Source organism: Bufo gargarizans, chromosome 1, assembly GCF_014858855.1.
Source record: "Bufo gargarizans isolate SCDJY-AF-19 chromosome 1, ASM1485885v1, whole genome shotgun sequence".
Lineage (NCBI taxonomy): Eukaryota > Metazoa > Chordata > Amphibia > Anura > Bufonidae > Bufo > Bufo gargarizans.
In genome coordinates, this window is record NC_058080.1 from 287,699,633 (window position 1) to 287,715,937 (window position 16,305).

Genomic DNA, 16,305 nt, shown 5'->3' on the forward strand with positions numbered 1-16,305 from the left:
TCCTCATATTATTGTATGTATGGTCAACAGTTACTTTCCTCATTGCTAATACTAACATTAGTAAAATATATACAGTTATTGGCTACATATAAGACACTTCTTGATTTTCATGTGTTTAGTCGGCAGCGTATTTTCAATAGTATTTGTTCACCAACACACAGTATTTGTTTCAATTCCTATACAGCCGAAGACATAACAAGCAATAACATTGAATTCATATTTTTCCCTGACAGCAAAAGCAGCTACATATTCTTTATGTAAAGTCCTTGGAAACAGCTTCTATGAAGTTCGGTGCTGACATCAAGATTGCAATTGTACAGATTATGGCAAAAAGCGAGAATGCTACAAGACACAAACGATCAATGACTGCAGCTGCGAACTTCCATTCACTGCATATCTCTTCTCCTTCATCTTGTTCTCTGAAGCGCCTGGCAATATACTGCACCTCCTCTAATATCTTGGGTATTTCTGGCATACACTCTCTCAAACATCTCTTCTGGACGAGATCACTGTCTTCCAGAGAAGGGCAGGTTACTCTTCCACACATAACCCCGGAGTCACTGTTAGGTGGACAGCACGGACTCTCCAGGTTGTGGTAACCACAGTAAAGAATGTTGCCATTGGTGGATTGGTGCCCAGATACAATGTTCATTTCGATGCTGCTCATACTGGAATGGTGGTTTGGGTATATATACTTACAAGGTATTGGTCTTCTATTTTCTCCTGGTTTTCTCATCCTTAAAAACCATGCACACCAGTTGAGCAAGATAACCCTTACCTAAAATAGAAGATTTAAAGGATCATTTCAACTGATGCCATCATCAATGAGTAAATCTGAAAATAATCTTAAATCTGTGGTACCAGATTCATAGAAACTGACCAAATGAAATAATTTGAATAATTATTTGTGAAATTATTGTTCATGTTTTGTATTGGATGCTCACAATGCTGAGTTGACAATAGGATTTTGTTTTCATTTTTATATTACCATTGTGTTTTGTCTTATATTACACGTTAAAATTGTAATCATACGGAGGTATGCAACTATATGAGAGTCCCATTGCAGCTCCATGCAAAACAGAGTTGTAATGTAGCAATGTGCATTAGGCTTGAGAGTACACGATGGGGAGATTTACTAAACTAAGTGTGGCAACAAACTGGTGCACATTTCTTACAGACAAATAACATGGCTTAGAGGAGGTGAGTCTTGGCTTAGTGTGAAGGAGATGCAATAGCCTGTGCTAAAATTTTGCCACAAAGTAACCAACCTATAGGTAATGTAACATTAAGCAAATGATGCATCAAATTTATCATCCAACCTGAGCCACTATGATAATTCTGATGCATTTTGAGACTAAGAGTTTAGACTATGTTATGATGCACTAAGCCTTGGTAAATGAACCTTGTAGTAGGTATTTGTTGTATTTAATGAGCTATACCAACAAATTCACAGAAAGTTTTGTAGCATCACAGGTGATGAGATAGAAAGGTTTGTTGTCTACCCATCTTGGCATGTTCCTTTAGTTTAGTTCCTTTTCAGCAAAAAAAATTCTGTTCCATTATACTGATTCTCTTATGTTGACATGATAGTTGTCAAAACAAATATCTTATATGGAATTAAATATTCAGTTTTATAGCTAAAAATGAGATCCATTAATACTGTTCCTATGCTTCATACAGACTAGCCTTAGCAATGTCTTGCAACATGGGGAGTGTCCTTTACCGGAACCCACCTTGAGAATAGGACGGAATATCTGGATTTGGAAATATTTGCACAAGGAAACAAAATCATTACCCGGACATTTTTCAAAAAAGTTGATAGCAATAGCAATCTTGATTTCAGAAGCACTCACTACAGAAAGTGCAAAAATAACATACCTTTCAACCAATTACAAAGGATAAGACGCAATTGTACTCGAGAGGCAGACTTTGGGGAACAGAGCAACAATCCTGCTAACAAGGTTCAACGAAAAATGGTACCCAAGTAAGGTAGTGAATGAAGCAAAAAAACGTGCATCCAAGCTTACACAATGGTAATGCCTACTACCAAAATCCAGCTCACAAGAAGAGGAAAACCCGTTTCATATGAACTTCATCACTACTTACAATCAGAACCACAATATCATCAGAACTATTCTCACCAAAAACTGGTATCTCCTGAGAAAGGACCCAATCCTTAATTCAATCATCCCGAAAGTACCCCGCTCGGACCCTAAAGAACATCCTAGCACCCAGTAAGCTGAAGAACCCTGTGATTACGGCAAAAAACACCACTATAGCCCAACCTCTGGGAAGTAGGAAATGTGGTCAACCAAGGTGTTTATGCTGTGAGACCATCTGCCAAAAAAACACATTTAAGAACAAAAAAGATGAGGAATCCTTCCAAATCCAGTGCAATCTATACTGCAACTCCACCAATGTGATCTACATTCTGGAATGCCCATGCAGTTTACAATATGTAGGATGGACCATGCAGACACTAAGGAACAGACTAAACAAACATAGGTCCAATGTAAAGAAGCAATTCCAAAAACACAGCGTATCCAGACATGCTGCTAATTTTCATGGGGCACTGTTCTCAGGGTTCAGAATAACACCGATTGAAAAAATTCCAATCCACCAGCAAAACAACCCACAATGCATAAAACGCCACAAAATGTATTGGATATACAAATTAAATACATTAAATCCATACGGCCTCAATGAGGCTTTCAAAATCAATCTATAAATTATCCGGTTTGTAACCCAAAACCCCTACTTGACTATGTATCTTTTGAGCAAACGCTTTATACAGACCTTATCACGTATATTTTGATACCCTCATTACGTACCCATCAATCCGGTCAAAAAGATGAAACACCTCTACATAGCACCATTAATTAGTAACCCCCCCCCCTTTTTTTTTATTTGTTCATGTAATGGAACCATCCACCTATATAATCCTATGTTTTTACACTTCTATACCAGGCATTGTGATAACATTTTATCAATTCATAATCTCATATGTTTTTACACCAATTTGATAACTTTTTTAAACCTCCAAGTCTCTTTATATACCTAGAAGTAATTCGTAACCCTTTCCCCTTGTGTTCTACCCATACATCGTCATAGTGTAGGGTATCTAGCCATGCAATGGAATCCTCCTCCTATATAACCTTATGTTATACCTCACCCGGCATTATGATATAAAGATACACATTTTATCCTCTTTTATTTTTTGGGTATTCTATATACTTATATATTTTTCACCATGCGGGCTGTATTATTATTTCTTATTTATATATATTTTTAATTCATGCCATTTTATGCAGTTTTTTCTATTAGCTTTCACCCAGGCGGTCCTTTGTTTAGCACTAATATCCATGAGATCATGAGAATGCGCTGATAGCCTATACAGAGCGTTTGCAGCCACGGAGCGGAACACATCCATACAGCTCCTTGGCTACCTAGTCACATGGTCGCGCTGATTGCGATCACGTGGCTGGATATAAAACTCAGCCTGCACCCCGCCCGCACATCGCTCCCCGGCTTAGTGGTCACGTGGTCGCGCTGACTGCGATCATGTGACCAGAAGTAAACCTTACAGCGTGATCACGTGACCCCACGAATGCAGTCATTCCCCTACTTTTGCATTACTTTGGGGTGCGTTTCTGATGTTTAAAGACATGTTTTGATGTTTTTTTTATTTATATGCAAATGAGGAAACACATGTGGACAGTACCACTCCTATTGGGCTGTCCAGAGGTGCTGTTTTTGGCATTTTTTGGGGGGTTAAATACCTGTGTACACTCGATACTCAGTATTAAGCCATTTTAACCTGATGAAGGGGACCTGAGCATCCCCAAAATGTGTAGTTTTACCTGGCTAAAAGATAATTCATCCTACATCCAAGTGTCCTGGGCGGTGTTCTTTGCGCCATCTTGCGGTTCTGCTACATTCACATCTAGACACAGGTGGCACCTTCATTGCACACCCTTGCCTATGCCTGAACCATTCCAGGTACAATTGACAGTCAGCCACTGTAGCAATCATTTGCAGTGGTGTCATAAACTAGAAACCCGGAGCTGGAACTTTATCATCTTTAGCCATGAATCCAGGTTCTGTTTGGGATCCCAGTTCCCACAACAGTCAGGTTAGAGGATGGAGACCTTGTGATGAGAGCTTCAATTCTGCCTTTGTTGTATACCGACTGGAGCATTTTTGTGACCGAAAGTCAATTACAAAAGTAACTATTTTTTCATGATGAAAATAACATTTAATGGACACAACCCTTAGGGCTGTTCACATTCAGTTTTTTTCTTTATGTCAAGCATATGTATTTGAATACAGTGAAAAATGAATTAAAACGTATCCCTAGACTGTAATTGGGAAAATGTAACTTAAAAGTACATTGTCCCTGTTTACGTTTCTGTAGTCTTTTTGAAGGACAGAATACCATCTGTCCTCTAAAACAAAATTATAAAAACCTATACTTTTTTTTTTTACATTGTAGTCAACGAGAGTTGGATGGAAACGTAAGACATTACGTTTCATCCATTAAATGTAGTCATTTTTTTCAGATGATGCCTTCAAATCTTAAAGTCTTAAAACAAGACAGCAAAGCAGATGTGAACTTTAGACGTAGTTTATATCAATGACTGACAGCCATCTCTGTATACACACTTACACAGATAATGCTAATAATTATGGTTAATTCCTACTACCAGCCAGTACCAAAGGCCAGTTCCGATTGCTATTTCAAGTTGTTATGCATACAGTAGGAATTAACCAAAGTATTGCGGGACTTTGGGAAAAACAAACTTTGCCTCGACAGAGCCAATACATTTGAATGCTGTACGGATACAGCATTAAAATGTAAGTATTTGAACGAATCGACTTTGGATCTATGATCTGAAGGTCGATTAGCTCAAGGCTACCGCAGAATGTTATGAACAACAAGGAGCTCTTGCCTGTTTCTCACTAACGTTGTTAGCTGCTGTGCTGTCACCTGAATTTGGTTCTGTTATCAACTTAGGCTACTTTCATACTTGCGTTGTGCTGTCCGATTTTGAGATCTCGCACAAGCTTAGAAAACTACAGCACAACGCTTCAGTTTTGTCCCCATTCTTTGTCAATGGGGGGAAAAAATGGCCAAACTGGAAAGCAGTACACCAGAATGTATTCCGTTCCGGTTGTCTGCGTTCCAATGCCGGACACAAAACTGCTGCAAGCAGCATTATTGTGTGCCGCATGGGAAACTGAAGAAGCCAGATCAGACACCAAAAACCATGTAAGTCAATGGTGCCCGATCGTTTTTTTCAGACATGACTTACAATGGTTTTAGTGCTGGATCCGGTTTCTTAATTTTCAATATAATACTACCGGATCCGTTATGAATGGATGCAGCCAGTTGTATTATAATAACGGAAGCGTTTTCCTGTGGCTTTCAGATCCCCTGTCGGATCTCAAAACCAGACAGCAGGAATACTGATATGAAAGTAGCCTTAGGGCTCTTTCACACGAACGTTTTTTTTTTTCTGTTTCCGTTCCTTTTTTGAAGTTTCCTTTTGCTGTCCGTATGCGAAACCATTCAATTCAATGGTTCCGCAAAAAAAGGAATGTACTCCGTATGTATTCTGTTTCCATATATCCGTTCCGCTAAAAGATCGAACTTGTCCTATTATTGTCCGATAAATAACGTTCCGTCACTCCATTCAAGTCAACGGGTCCGCATAAAATATGGAATGCATATGGAACACATCCGTATGTCATCCGTTTTTTTGCTGATCGGTGCCTACTTTGCAAATGTGTTTACTGTTTACATTACAGTAATGATTAAAAATGTTATGCTTCCTTTTGCAATCCGCATGCAGAAACCATATGGAGATTTTTTGCGGAAATACGGAACAGAAACGGAAACACAATGTAAACAGAAAATGGAACAACGGATCCGTGAAAAACATACCGCAAAATACAGCTAAATATATACAGTCGTGTGAAAGAGGCCTTAGGGTCCATTTACATGTCTGTAAAATGGGTCTGCATCCGTTCCGCAATTTTGCGGAACAGGTGCGGACCTATATATTTTTAATAGGGCCAGAATGTGCTGTCCGCATCCACATTTACAGATCCCCACTTCCGTTCTGCAAGAAAATAGAACATGTCCTATTGTTGTCCGCAATTGCGGACAAGAAAAGGCATTTTCTATGAGAGTGCCAGTGATGTTCGGGCCGTAAAATGCGGAACGCACATAGCCGGTGTCCGTGTTTTGCGGATCCGCAAAACACATACGGACATGTGAATGGACCCTAGGTCTGGTATTTTCTGTGAGTTTTTTTTTTATTGTTATGCCTTTAAATATCTTTAGTTTCTGTGCTTCTTTGCTGGGTATAGAGAATACTATGGGAGAGATTTTATCTCCCTTGCGCCTAAAAAAGTGGCATTAAAAAGTAGCAAACTATGCATATTTGTGACTTTTTACTTATGCCTTTTATAAACTTTTTGTATCTCTCACTTTTTATGCCACTCACAACTTTCCTTTAAGGGGACATTGTCAGCTGGCTTGGCAAACTTATCTACATTTACGCCAGTTTTCTGGTGCAAATGAAGCCATAAACCTACGACAGCTCTGAGCTGTTTAGGCTTGTCATAAATTAGGCGCATCCTCCGGCAGCACAGGAGATGTCAAGGCTGCTGCAGAAAACTGGGAGAGGAGCAGGAAGCGGCAACACAGCTTCTTGGTCTCTATACACAGTGAGTATATGCATTGATAGATAAGGCAGGGGTGTTAAGAATCCACCTCTGCCTTCTCTATGGAGAGCCCTGCTGTCACTGACAGCGAGCACCCTGCTTCTTCAGCTGCGGTCTCTGCAGGAACATTTATAAACGTCCATGAAGAGATAAGTGCCAACTGCCTAGACATATGGAGTAAACAAGTGGTCAGCAAGCAGTTAAAAGGGTTATCCCATCTTAGACAATGGGGACATATCGCTAGGATATGCCCCCATTGTCTGATAGGTGCGGGTCCTACCTCTGGGACCTGCACCTACAAAGAAAACGGAGCAGAGAAAATTGAGGAGGGCGCACTGCGCATGAGCAGCCGCCCTTTATTCATTCCCATGGAGCTGCCAAAAATTACTGAGCGCTCGTATATTTCTGTCGGTCCCATAGAAATTAATGGGAGGGGTGGCCGCGCATGCGCGGTGCGCTCCCATTCACTTCAATGGGTGAGGCGGGGAGCTGCGCCTGGTGGTGGACGGACCCCGGGAAACCCGGGGTCCTCCAGCCACAACTCTCCCCGGCTCTGTTCTCCTTGTAGGTGCGGGTCCCAGAGGTAGGACCCGCACCTGTCAGACAATGGGGCCATATCCTAGCGATATGCCCCCATTGTATAAGATGGGATAACCCCTTTAAAGGTGTTGTACAGAATTACAAAACCATATCTGTCTTAGGCCCCTTTCAGATGAGTAAGTGTCACGCTCTAGACTTGCAGTGTGTGTCAGGGAAAGCTTCCATCCTGACCTACATAGTACTGATAGGACTACATAGCATTATATTGATTTTTTATGCTATGTAACCCCTAGAGGTTTGGAATGTATTGGATAACAATATCCAATACATTCCAGACCTGTAAGGGTTATATAGCATCATAAATCAATATAATGCTATGCAATCCTGTCAGTACTACGTAGGTCAAGACGGGACCGGTCCAGAGCGTGACGCTCGCTCTTCTGAAAGGGGACCCAAACTTGTCCATACTTTGTGTCTGGTATGACAGCTAAGCTCCATTCATGTGAAATACAAAACATAACCTATGGACAAGCATAGTGCTGTTCTTCTAATACTTTCCAATCCCTTTGAAGAATAGAGTCATTTTTATTTAAAATGTATTAAAGCAATGCAAAAATAATTTGCTGCAATAGTAGGCATAGCCTTCAAACTCCTTTATTGCTGCATATATCTTGTGTTAATGTGATTCTGCTAAGAAAGACAGTATTTGTTGAAAGTGGCATGCCTAGGGTGCTTGCCACCCGGAGTGGGTCCTTTCTCAGGCACCCCCCACCCCAATACTTTGGAAAAATTGTACCCCCTCAGGAGTCTTCAAATGACCTTGAGATATTTCTCATAGCCATTTTTATGACTTTGCAATAATGTGTTATTTTTGTATCACAATTCAATGGTACAATTACTTGCTTATTAACACTTACCCATTTAGGCATTTTTCCTGCTTGGGGGTCATGATGGTGAAATTGCAGTACCAGCACTGTAACAACCACAGAGAGTCCAACAATGACCATAATACTTGCAAAATACTGAGCTGCATGTAAGAAAAAAAACATGTTTAGTTATGAACAATAGACTAATAATATGAAATAATGTCTAGAAACAATGTAATTTTAATGTTATCTCATATTTGCATGTTTTACATTCCCAAGACAGAGCAAGACTATGAACAATTCAAGTTAATGACTTGCGTCCTCCAAGGACAACCAGCACTGTTCATCTTTTTTTCAGTTCGATTCTGTACATATAGTTCTATAATGTATATATTTTTTGGAAAACAACATACTGTATATTAAAAATGAGTTCTATAATGTATATATTTTTTGGAAAACGACATACTGTATATTAAAAATGCAATAATTAAAGGCCATGTATACCTTTGGGGGGCATCTTTTATTATTGCATTGTACTCATTATGAGCTAAAAAACATTTTTTTTATTGATTCAATTTTAAATTGGAAAAATTTTATGTCCTTTTTTTCTGTACATAGCTGGGATGCTCTGGAAGCAGCCTCTGGATTTTCTCTCTTTTCTGTCAGTTGGGGAACTGACGGGATCCTTATCTCTGCTCTCTGGCCTTATACACACTCATTAAAGCTCAAATCCTTATGTTATTGATAAGAATGTGGCTTAAATAAGTGTTTAGGACCTCTTAGTAATTTAGAGATAAGGGTTATTTGATGACTGGCGCAAAGTGAAGGCGAAAGTCCTTTCCCTACTGGTTCAGGACTTGACTAGAGTGACGGCCATACTGGACTTAACCAATAGGCCGGACAGAACAGATGTGAAGGTTGGGGGACACCTGGGAAATAGTTACCATAAAACAATAACCTTCCAATTGTCATTCAAAAGAGTTTCTTCAGGAAGGAACAAAAATACCAAACTTTAAAAAAAAACTTAATTTAGCCAACTAAGGCTAGTTTCACACTAGCGTTCGTCGGTCCGCTCGTGAGCTCCGTTTGAAGGAGCTCACGAGCGGACCCGAACGCCTCCGTCCAGCCCTGATGCAGTCTGAATGGAGCGGATCCGCTCAGACTGCATCAGTCTGGCGGCGGTCAGCCTCCGCTCCGCTCGCCTCCGCACGGACAGGCGGACAGCTGAACGCTGCTTGCAGCGTTCAGCTGTCCGCCTGGCCGTGCGGAGGCGAGCGGATCCGTTCAGACTTACAATGTAAGTCAATGGGAACGGATCCGCTTGAAGAGGTCACCATATGGCTCAATCTTCAAGCGGATCCGTCCCCCATTGACTTTACATTGAAAGTCTGAACGGATCCGCTCAGGCATCTTGCGCACTTAGAAAATTTTCTAAGTTATTAATGCAGACGGATCCGTACTGAACGGAGCCTCCGTCTGCATTAATATGATCGGATCCGTTCAGAACGGATCCGATCAAGCGCTAGTGTGAAAGTAGCCTAAGAGAGGCCATAGGCCTAACTAACTGGGACAAAGTCCTCAAAAATAAAAATTGTGAGAGGTACATACCTTATGGGAATAAAAGGGTAAGGAACAAGAAAAAACACTGTGGATATATAGAACTGTAAAGAAAGCAATAAATAAATAAAAACTGGAGGGTAGTGAGGAAGCACTGAAAAACTATAGGGAAAAAAATTAAATATGTAAAAAATAAATAAAATCAGCCAAACTAGAGACCGAGAGATTAATTGCCAAAGAGAATAAAACTAATCCTAAAATGTTCTTCAATTATATAAATGGTAAAAAGTATAAATCTGAAGATGTCGTCCCTTTACAGAGTAATGAGGGGGGTGTTGCACAGAGCGATGAGGAGAAAGCAAAGCTATTGAATATTTTTTTCTCCACTGTATTTGCTGAGGAAAATAAACTGTCTGATGAAATGCAGAATGTAAAAGTAAATTCCCCATTAAAAGTGCCCTGTCTGACCCAGGAGGAAGTACAGCGGCATCTTAAAAATATTAAAATAAACAAATCGCCAGGACCAGATGGCATACACCCCCATATCCTAAGAGAATTAAGTAATGTCATAGCCAGACCCTTATTTCTGATATTTAAGGACTCTATACTGACAGGGAGTGTTCCACAGGATTGGCGCAATATTCAAAAATGGTCCAAAAACAGAGCCCGGAAACTATAGGCCGGTAAGTTTAACATCTGTCATGTGTAAACTGTTTGAAGGTTTTCTAAGAGATACTATCTTGGAGTACCTCAATGAAAATATGCAAATAACGCCATATCAACATGGCTTTATGAGGGATCGGTCATGTCAAACTAATTTAAGCAGTTTCTATGAGGAGATAAGTTCTCCACTTGACAGCGGCGAATCAATGGATGTCGTATATCTGGACTTCTCCAAAGCATTTGACACTGTACCGCATAAAAGGTTAGTATATAAAATGAGAATGCTTGGACTGGGAGAAAACAGAGGGTGGTTATTAATGATACACACTCAGATTTGGTCACTTTCACTAGTGGAGTACCTCAGGAGTCAGTATTGGGCCCTATTCTCTTCAATATATTTATTAATGATATTGTAGAAGGCTTGTACAGTAAAATATCAATTTTTGCAGATTACCCTAAACTGTGTAAAGTAATTGACATGGAAGAGGACAGTATACTGCTACAGGTGGATCTGGATAGATTAGAGGCTTGGGCAAAGAAGTGGCAGATGAGGTTTAACACTGACAAATGTAAGGTTATGCACATGGGAAGGAATAATGCAAGTCACCAGTACATACTAAATGGTAAAACACTCAGTAACACTGACATGGAAAAGGACCTAGGAATTTTAGTGCATCTTAGCAAACTAAGCTGTTGAAACAGTGTCAGGCAGCTGCTTCCAAGGCCAATAAGATAATGGGTTGCATAAAAAGGGGCATAGATGCCCGTAAAGAGAACATAGTCCTATCACTTTACAAATCACTAGTCAGACCACACATCTCTGGGCTCCTGTGAACAAGGCAGACATAGCAGAGCTGGAGAGGGTACAGAGGAGGGCAACAAAAGAATAACTAGAATGAGTGGACTACAGTACCCTGAAAGATTATCAAAATTAGGGTTATTCACTCTAGAAAAAAGATGACTAAGGGGACCTCTAATAACTGTATAAATATATCAGGGGTCAGTACAGAGATCTCTTCCATCATCTATTTATCCCCAAGACTGTGACTGTGATTAGTGGACATCCTCTGCGTCTGGAGGAAAGAAGGTTTGTACACAAACATAGAAGAGGATTCTCTATGGTAAGAGCAGTGAAACTATGAAACTCTCTGCTTGAGGAGGTGGTGATGGGGATACTCACTAAAAGAGTTCAAAAGGGGCCTGGATGTATTTCTGGAGTGTAATAATATTATAGACTATAGTTACTAGAGATGGGTCATTGATCCAGGGAGTTATTCTGATTGCCTGATTAGAGTCGGAAAGGATTTTTTTCTCTTTAAGTGGGGAAAATTGGCTTCTACCTCAGTTTTTTTTTTTTTTGCCTTCCTGTAGAACAACTTGCAACATAACAGGCCCAACTGGATGGACAGATGTCTTTTTTCTGCCTTATAAACTATGTTAAAATGTTACTAAATTAACAGTCACACAGTTAGAAAAACAGTTAAACCTTTGTGGCAGAACAGCTCAATATTTTTAATAAAAACCAATACATAGCCTTTAAACAAGGCGGGGGAGAAGAATATCTCAGTCACTGTGTTTGCATAGTAGAGAGGTGGAACTTTTTCAGTTTTTACAGGGCTACAGAACCCAAATATAAGAGAAATCATTACCTACAGCAAGGACAACTGATTTATTGGGCTTCTCCATTATTTAATTTTGGGAAAATTTACATTTGTCAAAAAAACCTCATTCCTACATTTAAAAAAAAAAAATTCTTCATCATTAGCTGAATATAAACAAAGATGTATAATGACAACATTTTCGTTTAAAGGGGTTGTCTGCCTTTTATCAAATGAAGTCAGTGGGCGCAGCACTGCACTGATTAGCTCAGTCCCCTTCAAAATTGAAAGAGCTGTCGGCTTTGAGTACCGCAGCTGTTGCCGAACAGCTGATCAGTGGGGTTTTGGGGTGTGAGACCCCCACAACTCAGCTAGTATCCTCAGGATAGGCCTTGACCTGATAAAATGTGGACCACTCCTTTAGTTCTGTTCCCAGCTGAGAGGTGAGTACATTTGTATTCAGTCTCAGCAATGCTTTGTGAGTTGAAAACTCCTGGACCCCAGAATGATACATTTATCAAAACTGTACAATATTTGGTTCTTTGTAGGAAGCTATAATAATCTGTGCTGATGTGTTTAGCTCACAGAAAAATACATTTTCTGTTGGAACATAACTGGTCACCCAATTTCTTTTACTGTGGTTATCATTACTAGGGTTGAGCGAACCCGAACTGAAAAGTTCGGGTTCGTACCGAACTTTAGGATTTTTGGACCCCGAACATTTCAGTAAAAGTCGAGTTCGGGTTCGGTGTTCGGCGAGTTAATGGCGCTTTTTGAAAGACTGCAGAGCAGCCAATCAATACGCGTTTAACTCTGTGACCTTAGAAGCCATCACAGCCATGCCTACTAATGGCATGGCTGTGATTGGCCAGTGCAGCATGTGACCCAGCCTCTATATAAGCTGGAGTCACATAGCACTGCACGTCACTCTGCTCTGATTGGTGTAGGGATAGGATGCTGCTGCTGTGAGGGAGAGAATAGGACAGAATCTTTAATCAGAAGTGCTTGTTAACTCAGCGATCTACATAGATTTTGTTTTGTGGGTGCAGTGCACAATCTTTTTACCCTGCCCTGAGCCCAGTGACACAGAAAAAAAACTTTTCTCCATCTGTTAGTTAGGTGGGCGGCGGCCATTTTATGCAAGTTCTGTGCAACAGCACAGCATATGTGCATTTGTGACAGTCAAAATCACCCATTTTTGACAAGACCCTACATCTGTGGCCTTTGCAGCATTAGTCAGTGTGCAATTTAAGCTAGAAATACAGCAACGATTTTCTGGGTTTTTAAAAAACACCCTTTTTGGACAAAATAATAAATTTTACAGCCCTTGCTGCATCTGTGATTGTTAAAAACAAGCTTGAAATACTTCAATAATTTTCTGGGTTTTAAAAAAACAACACTTTTTGGCAAGACCCTCGATCTTGGGCCTCTGCCGCATTAGTCAGTGTGCAATTTAAGCTAGAAATACAGCAATAATTTTTGAGTTTTAAAAAACACCCTTTTTGGGCAAAATACTTAATTTGTGGCCTTGTCTGCATCTGTCAGTGTGAAATTCAAGCGTTATATACTGCTGTTATATTCTGTTATTTAAAAAACACACTTTTTGGGCAAAATACTTTATTTGTGGCCTTGTCTGCATCTGTCAGTGTGAAATTCAAGCGTTATATACTGCTGTTATATTCTGTTATTTAAAAAACATACTTTTTGGGCAAAATAATAAATTTTACAGCCCTTGCAGCATCTGCCAGTGTGAGATACACACTTTAGATACTGCTGCGCTATTCTGTTTTTTTTTAAAACACCCATTTTGGGCAATATACTTAATTTGCCGCCTTGTCTGCATCTGTCAGTGTGAAATTCAAGCATTATATATGCTGTCATGTTCTGTAATTAAAAAATCACCCAGTTTGAGCAAAGTACTTAATATTGCAGCCATTGCTGCATCTGTGATTGTTAAAAACAAGCTTGAAATACTTCAATAATTTTCTAGGTTTTAAAAAACACCCATTTTTGGCAATACCCTCCATCTGGGGCTTCTGCCACATTAGTCAGTGTGCAATTTAACCCCTTAAGGACACATGACGTACCGGTACGGCATGTTTCCCGAGTCCTTAAGGACACATGACGTACCGGTACGTCATGGCTTTAAATAGCGATGCCGGCGCCGCGGGGGTTAATCGGAACGGGATGCCGGCTGAAATCATTCAGCCGGCATCCTGTAACAATGCAGGGGGGGGTCATTTGACCCCCCCGCATCGACGATCGCAGAAAACCGCAGGTCAATTCAGACCTGCGGTTTTCTGCGTTTCCGGTCCATTCGGGTGTCCTGTGACCCGATGAACCGGAAAAAGACTGCGATCGGTGGCGTAATTTTACACCACCAATCGCAGTCCGAGGATTTGCAGAGGCGGAGCTGGCCCTGGTGCTGAACGCCGCTGTCCAGGGTGCTGATTGGTGCAGGGGAGAGAGGCGCGAGATTCAAACTTCCTGCGCTCCTCTCTCCCCTCCTCTTCCTGTCCAGCACCCTGACCGTGCAGCATCGTCCAGCACCAGCTCCTGTGTCCCCCTAATCGGCATCCATCACCCTCCTGCACCCATCGCCACCCAGGTAGGTTAGGGTCAGTGAGGGAGAGGCACCTTTAGGCAGGGATAGAAGGGAAAAGTTAGAAAAAAAAAAAAAAAAAAGCACAATTATTCCAAACTTTTTTGTTTCAGCTACCAGACCCCCCCTGCCACTTGCCCCCCCCCCCGCATCCCCCCCCCCCACCACCAGCCCGCCCCCCACCCACCAATTTTTATTCTAGGGGTGCAACAGGGGGCTTCAAATGGGACATGGTATAAACAAAACCAGTCCTGCAAAATCTGCCTTCCAAAACCCATATGGCGTTCCCCTCTTTCTACGTGCTCCCGTTTGGCCAAACAGTAGTTTACGACCACATATGGGGTGTTTTTGCAAACTACAGAATCAGGGCAACCCATATTGAGTTTTGTTTGGCTGTTAACCCTTACTTTATTGCTGGAAAAAATGGGTTAAAATGGAAAATTTTCCAAAAAATAGAAATTTCTAAATTGTTTCTCCATCTGCCATTAACTCTTGTGGAACACCTAAAGGGTTAACAAAGTTTGTAAACCCAGTTTTGAATACCTTGAGGGGTGTACTTTCTTAGATGGAGTCACTTTTTTGAAATTTTTATTCTAGGGGTACAACAGGGGGCTTCAAATGGGACATGGTATAAACAAAACCAGTCCTGCCAAATCTGCCTTCCAAAACCCATATGGTGTTCCCCTCCTTCTATGTCCTCCCGTTCGGCCAAACAGTAGTTTACGACCACATATGGGGTGTTTTTGCAAACTACAGAATCAGGGCAACCCATTTTGAGTTTTGTTTGGCAGTTAACCCTTGTTTTACTCCTGGAAAAAATTGATTATATTGGAAAATTTTCCAAAAAATAGAAATTTCTAAATTGTTTCTCCATCTGCCAATAACTCTTGTGGAACACCTAAAGGGTTAACAAAGTTTGTAAACCCAGTTTTGAATACCTTGAGGGGTGTACTTTCTTAGATGGAGTAACTTTTTTGAAATTTCTATTCTAGGGGTGCAACAGGGGGCTTCAAATGGGACATGGTATAAACAAAACCAGTCCTGCAAAATCTGCTTTCCAAAACCCATATGGCGTTCCCCTCTTTCTACGTGCTCCCGTTTGGCCAAACAGTAGTTTACGACCACATATGGGGTGTTTCTGCAAACTACAGAATCAGGGCAACCCATTTTTAGTTTTGTTTGGCAGTTAACCCTTGTTTTTTTCCTGGAAAAAATTGATTATATTGGAAAATTTTCCAAAAAATCTAAATTCTAAAAATGTATGTCCATTTGCCATGAAGTGTTGTGGGAGACCTAAAGGGTTAACAAAGTTTGTAAAAACAGTTTTAAATACCTTGGGGGGTGTAGTTTCTAGAATGGGGTCATTTTTGGGTGGTTTCTATTATGTAAGCCTCACAAAGTGACTTCAAACCTGAACTGGTCCATAAAAAGTGGGATTTTGAAGATTTCTGAAAATTTCAAAATTTGCTTCTAAACTTCTAAGCCTTGTAACATCCCCAAAAAATAAAATATCATTCCCAAAATGCTACAAACATGAAGTAGACATATGGGGAATGTAAAGTCATCACAATTTTTGGGGGTATTACTATGTATTACAGAAGTAGAGAAACTGAAACTTTGAAATTTGCACATTTTTCAAAATTTTTGGTAAATATGGTATTTTTTTATGCAAAAAAATTAACTTTTTTGACCCAATTTTAGCAGTGTCATGAAGTACAATATGTGACGAAAAAACAATCTCAGAACGGCC

General features: G+C 40.4%; 1 protein-coding gene across 1 annotated transcript in view; it reads right to left on the reverse strand.

The window, feature by feature from the left end:
• Positions 1-253: 253 nt before the first annotated feature.
• The window catches only part of LOC122926685 (neuronal acetylcholine receptor subunit alpha-7-like), a 384,000-nt gene continuing 367,948 nt past the window's right edge, over positions 254-16,305 (reverse strand). The window contains exons 9-10 of the mRNA XM_044278149.1: positions 8,187-8,296; positions 254-778 (exon numbers count right to left, since the gene is read on the reverse strand). Coding sequence (XP_044134084.1) covers positions 254-778; positions 8,187-8,296 — 635 coding nt within the window. The remainder of the gene's footprint in view (positions 779-8,186; positions 8,297-16,305) is intronic.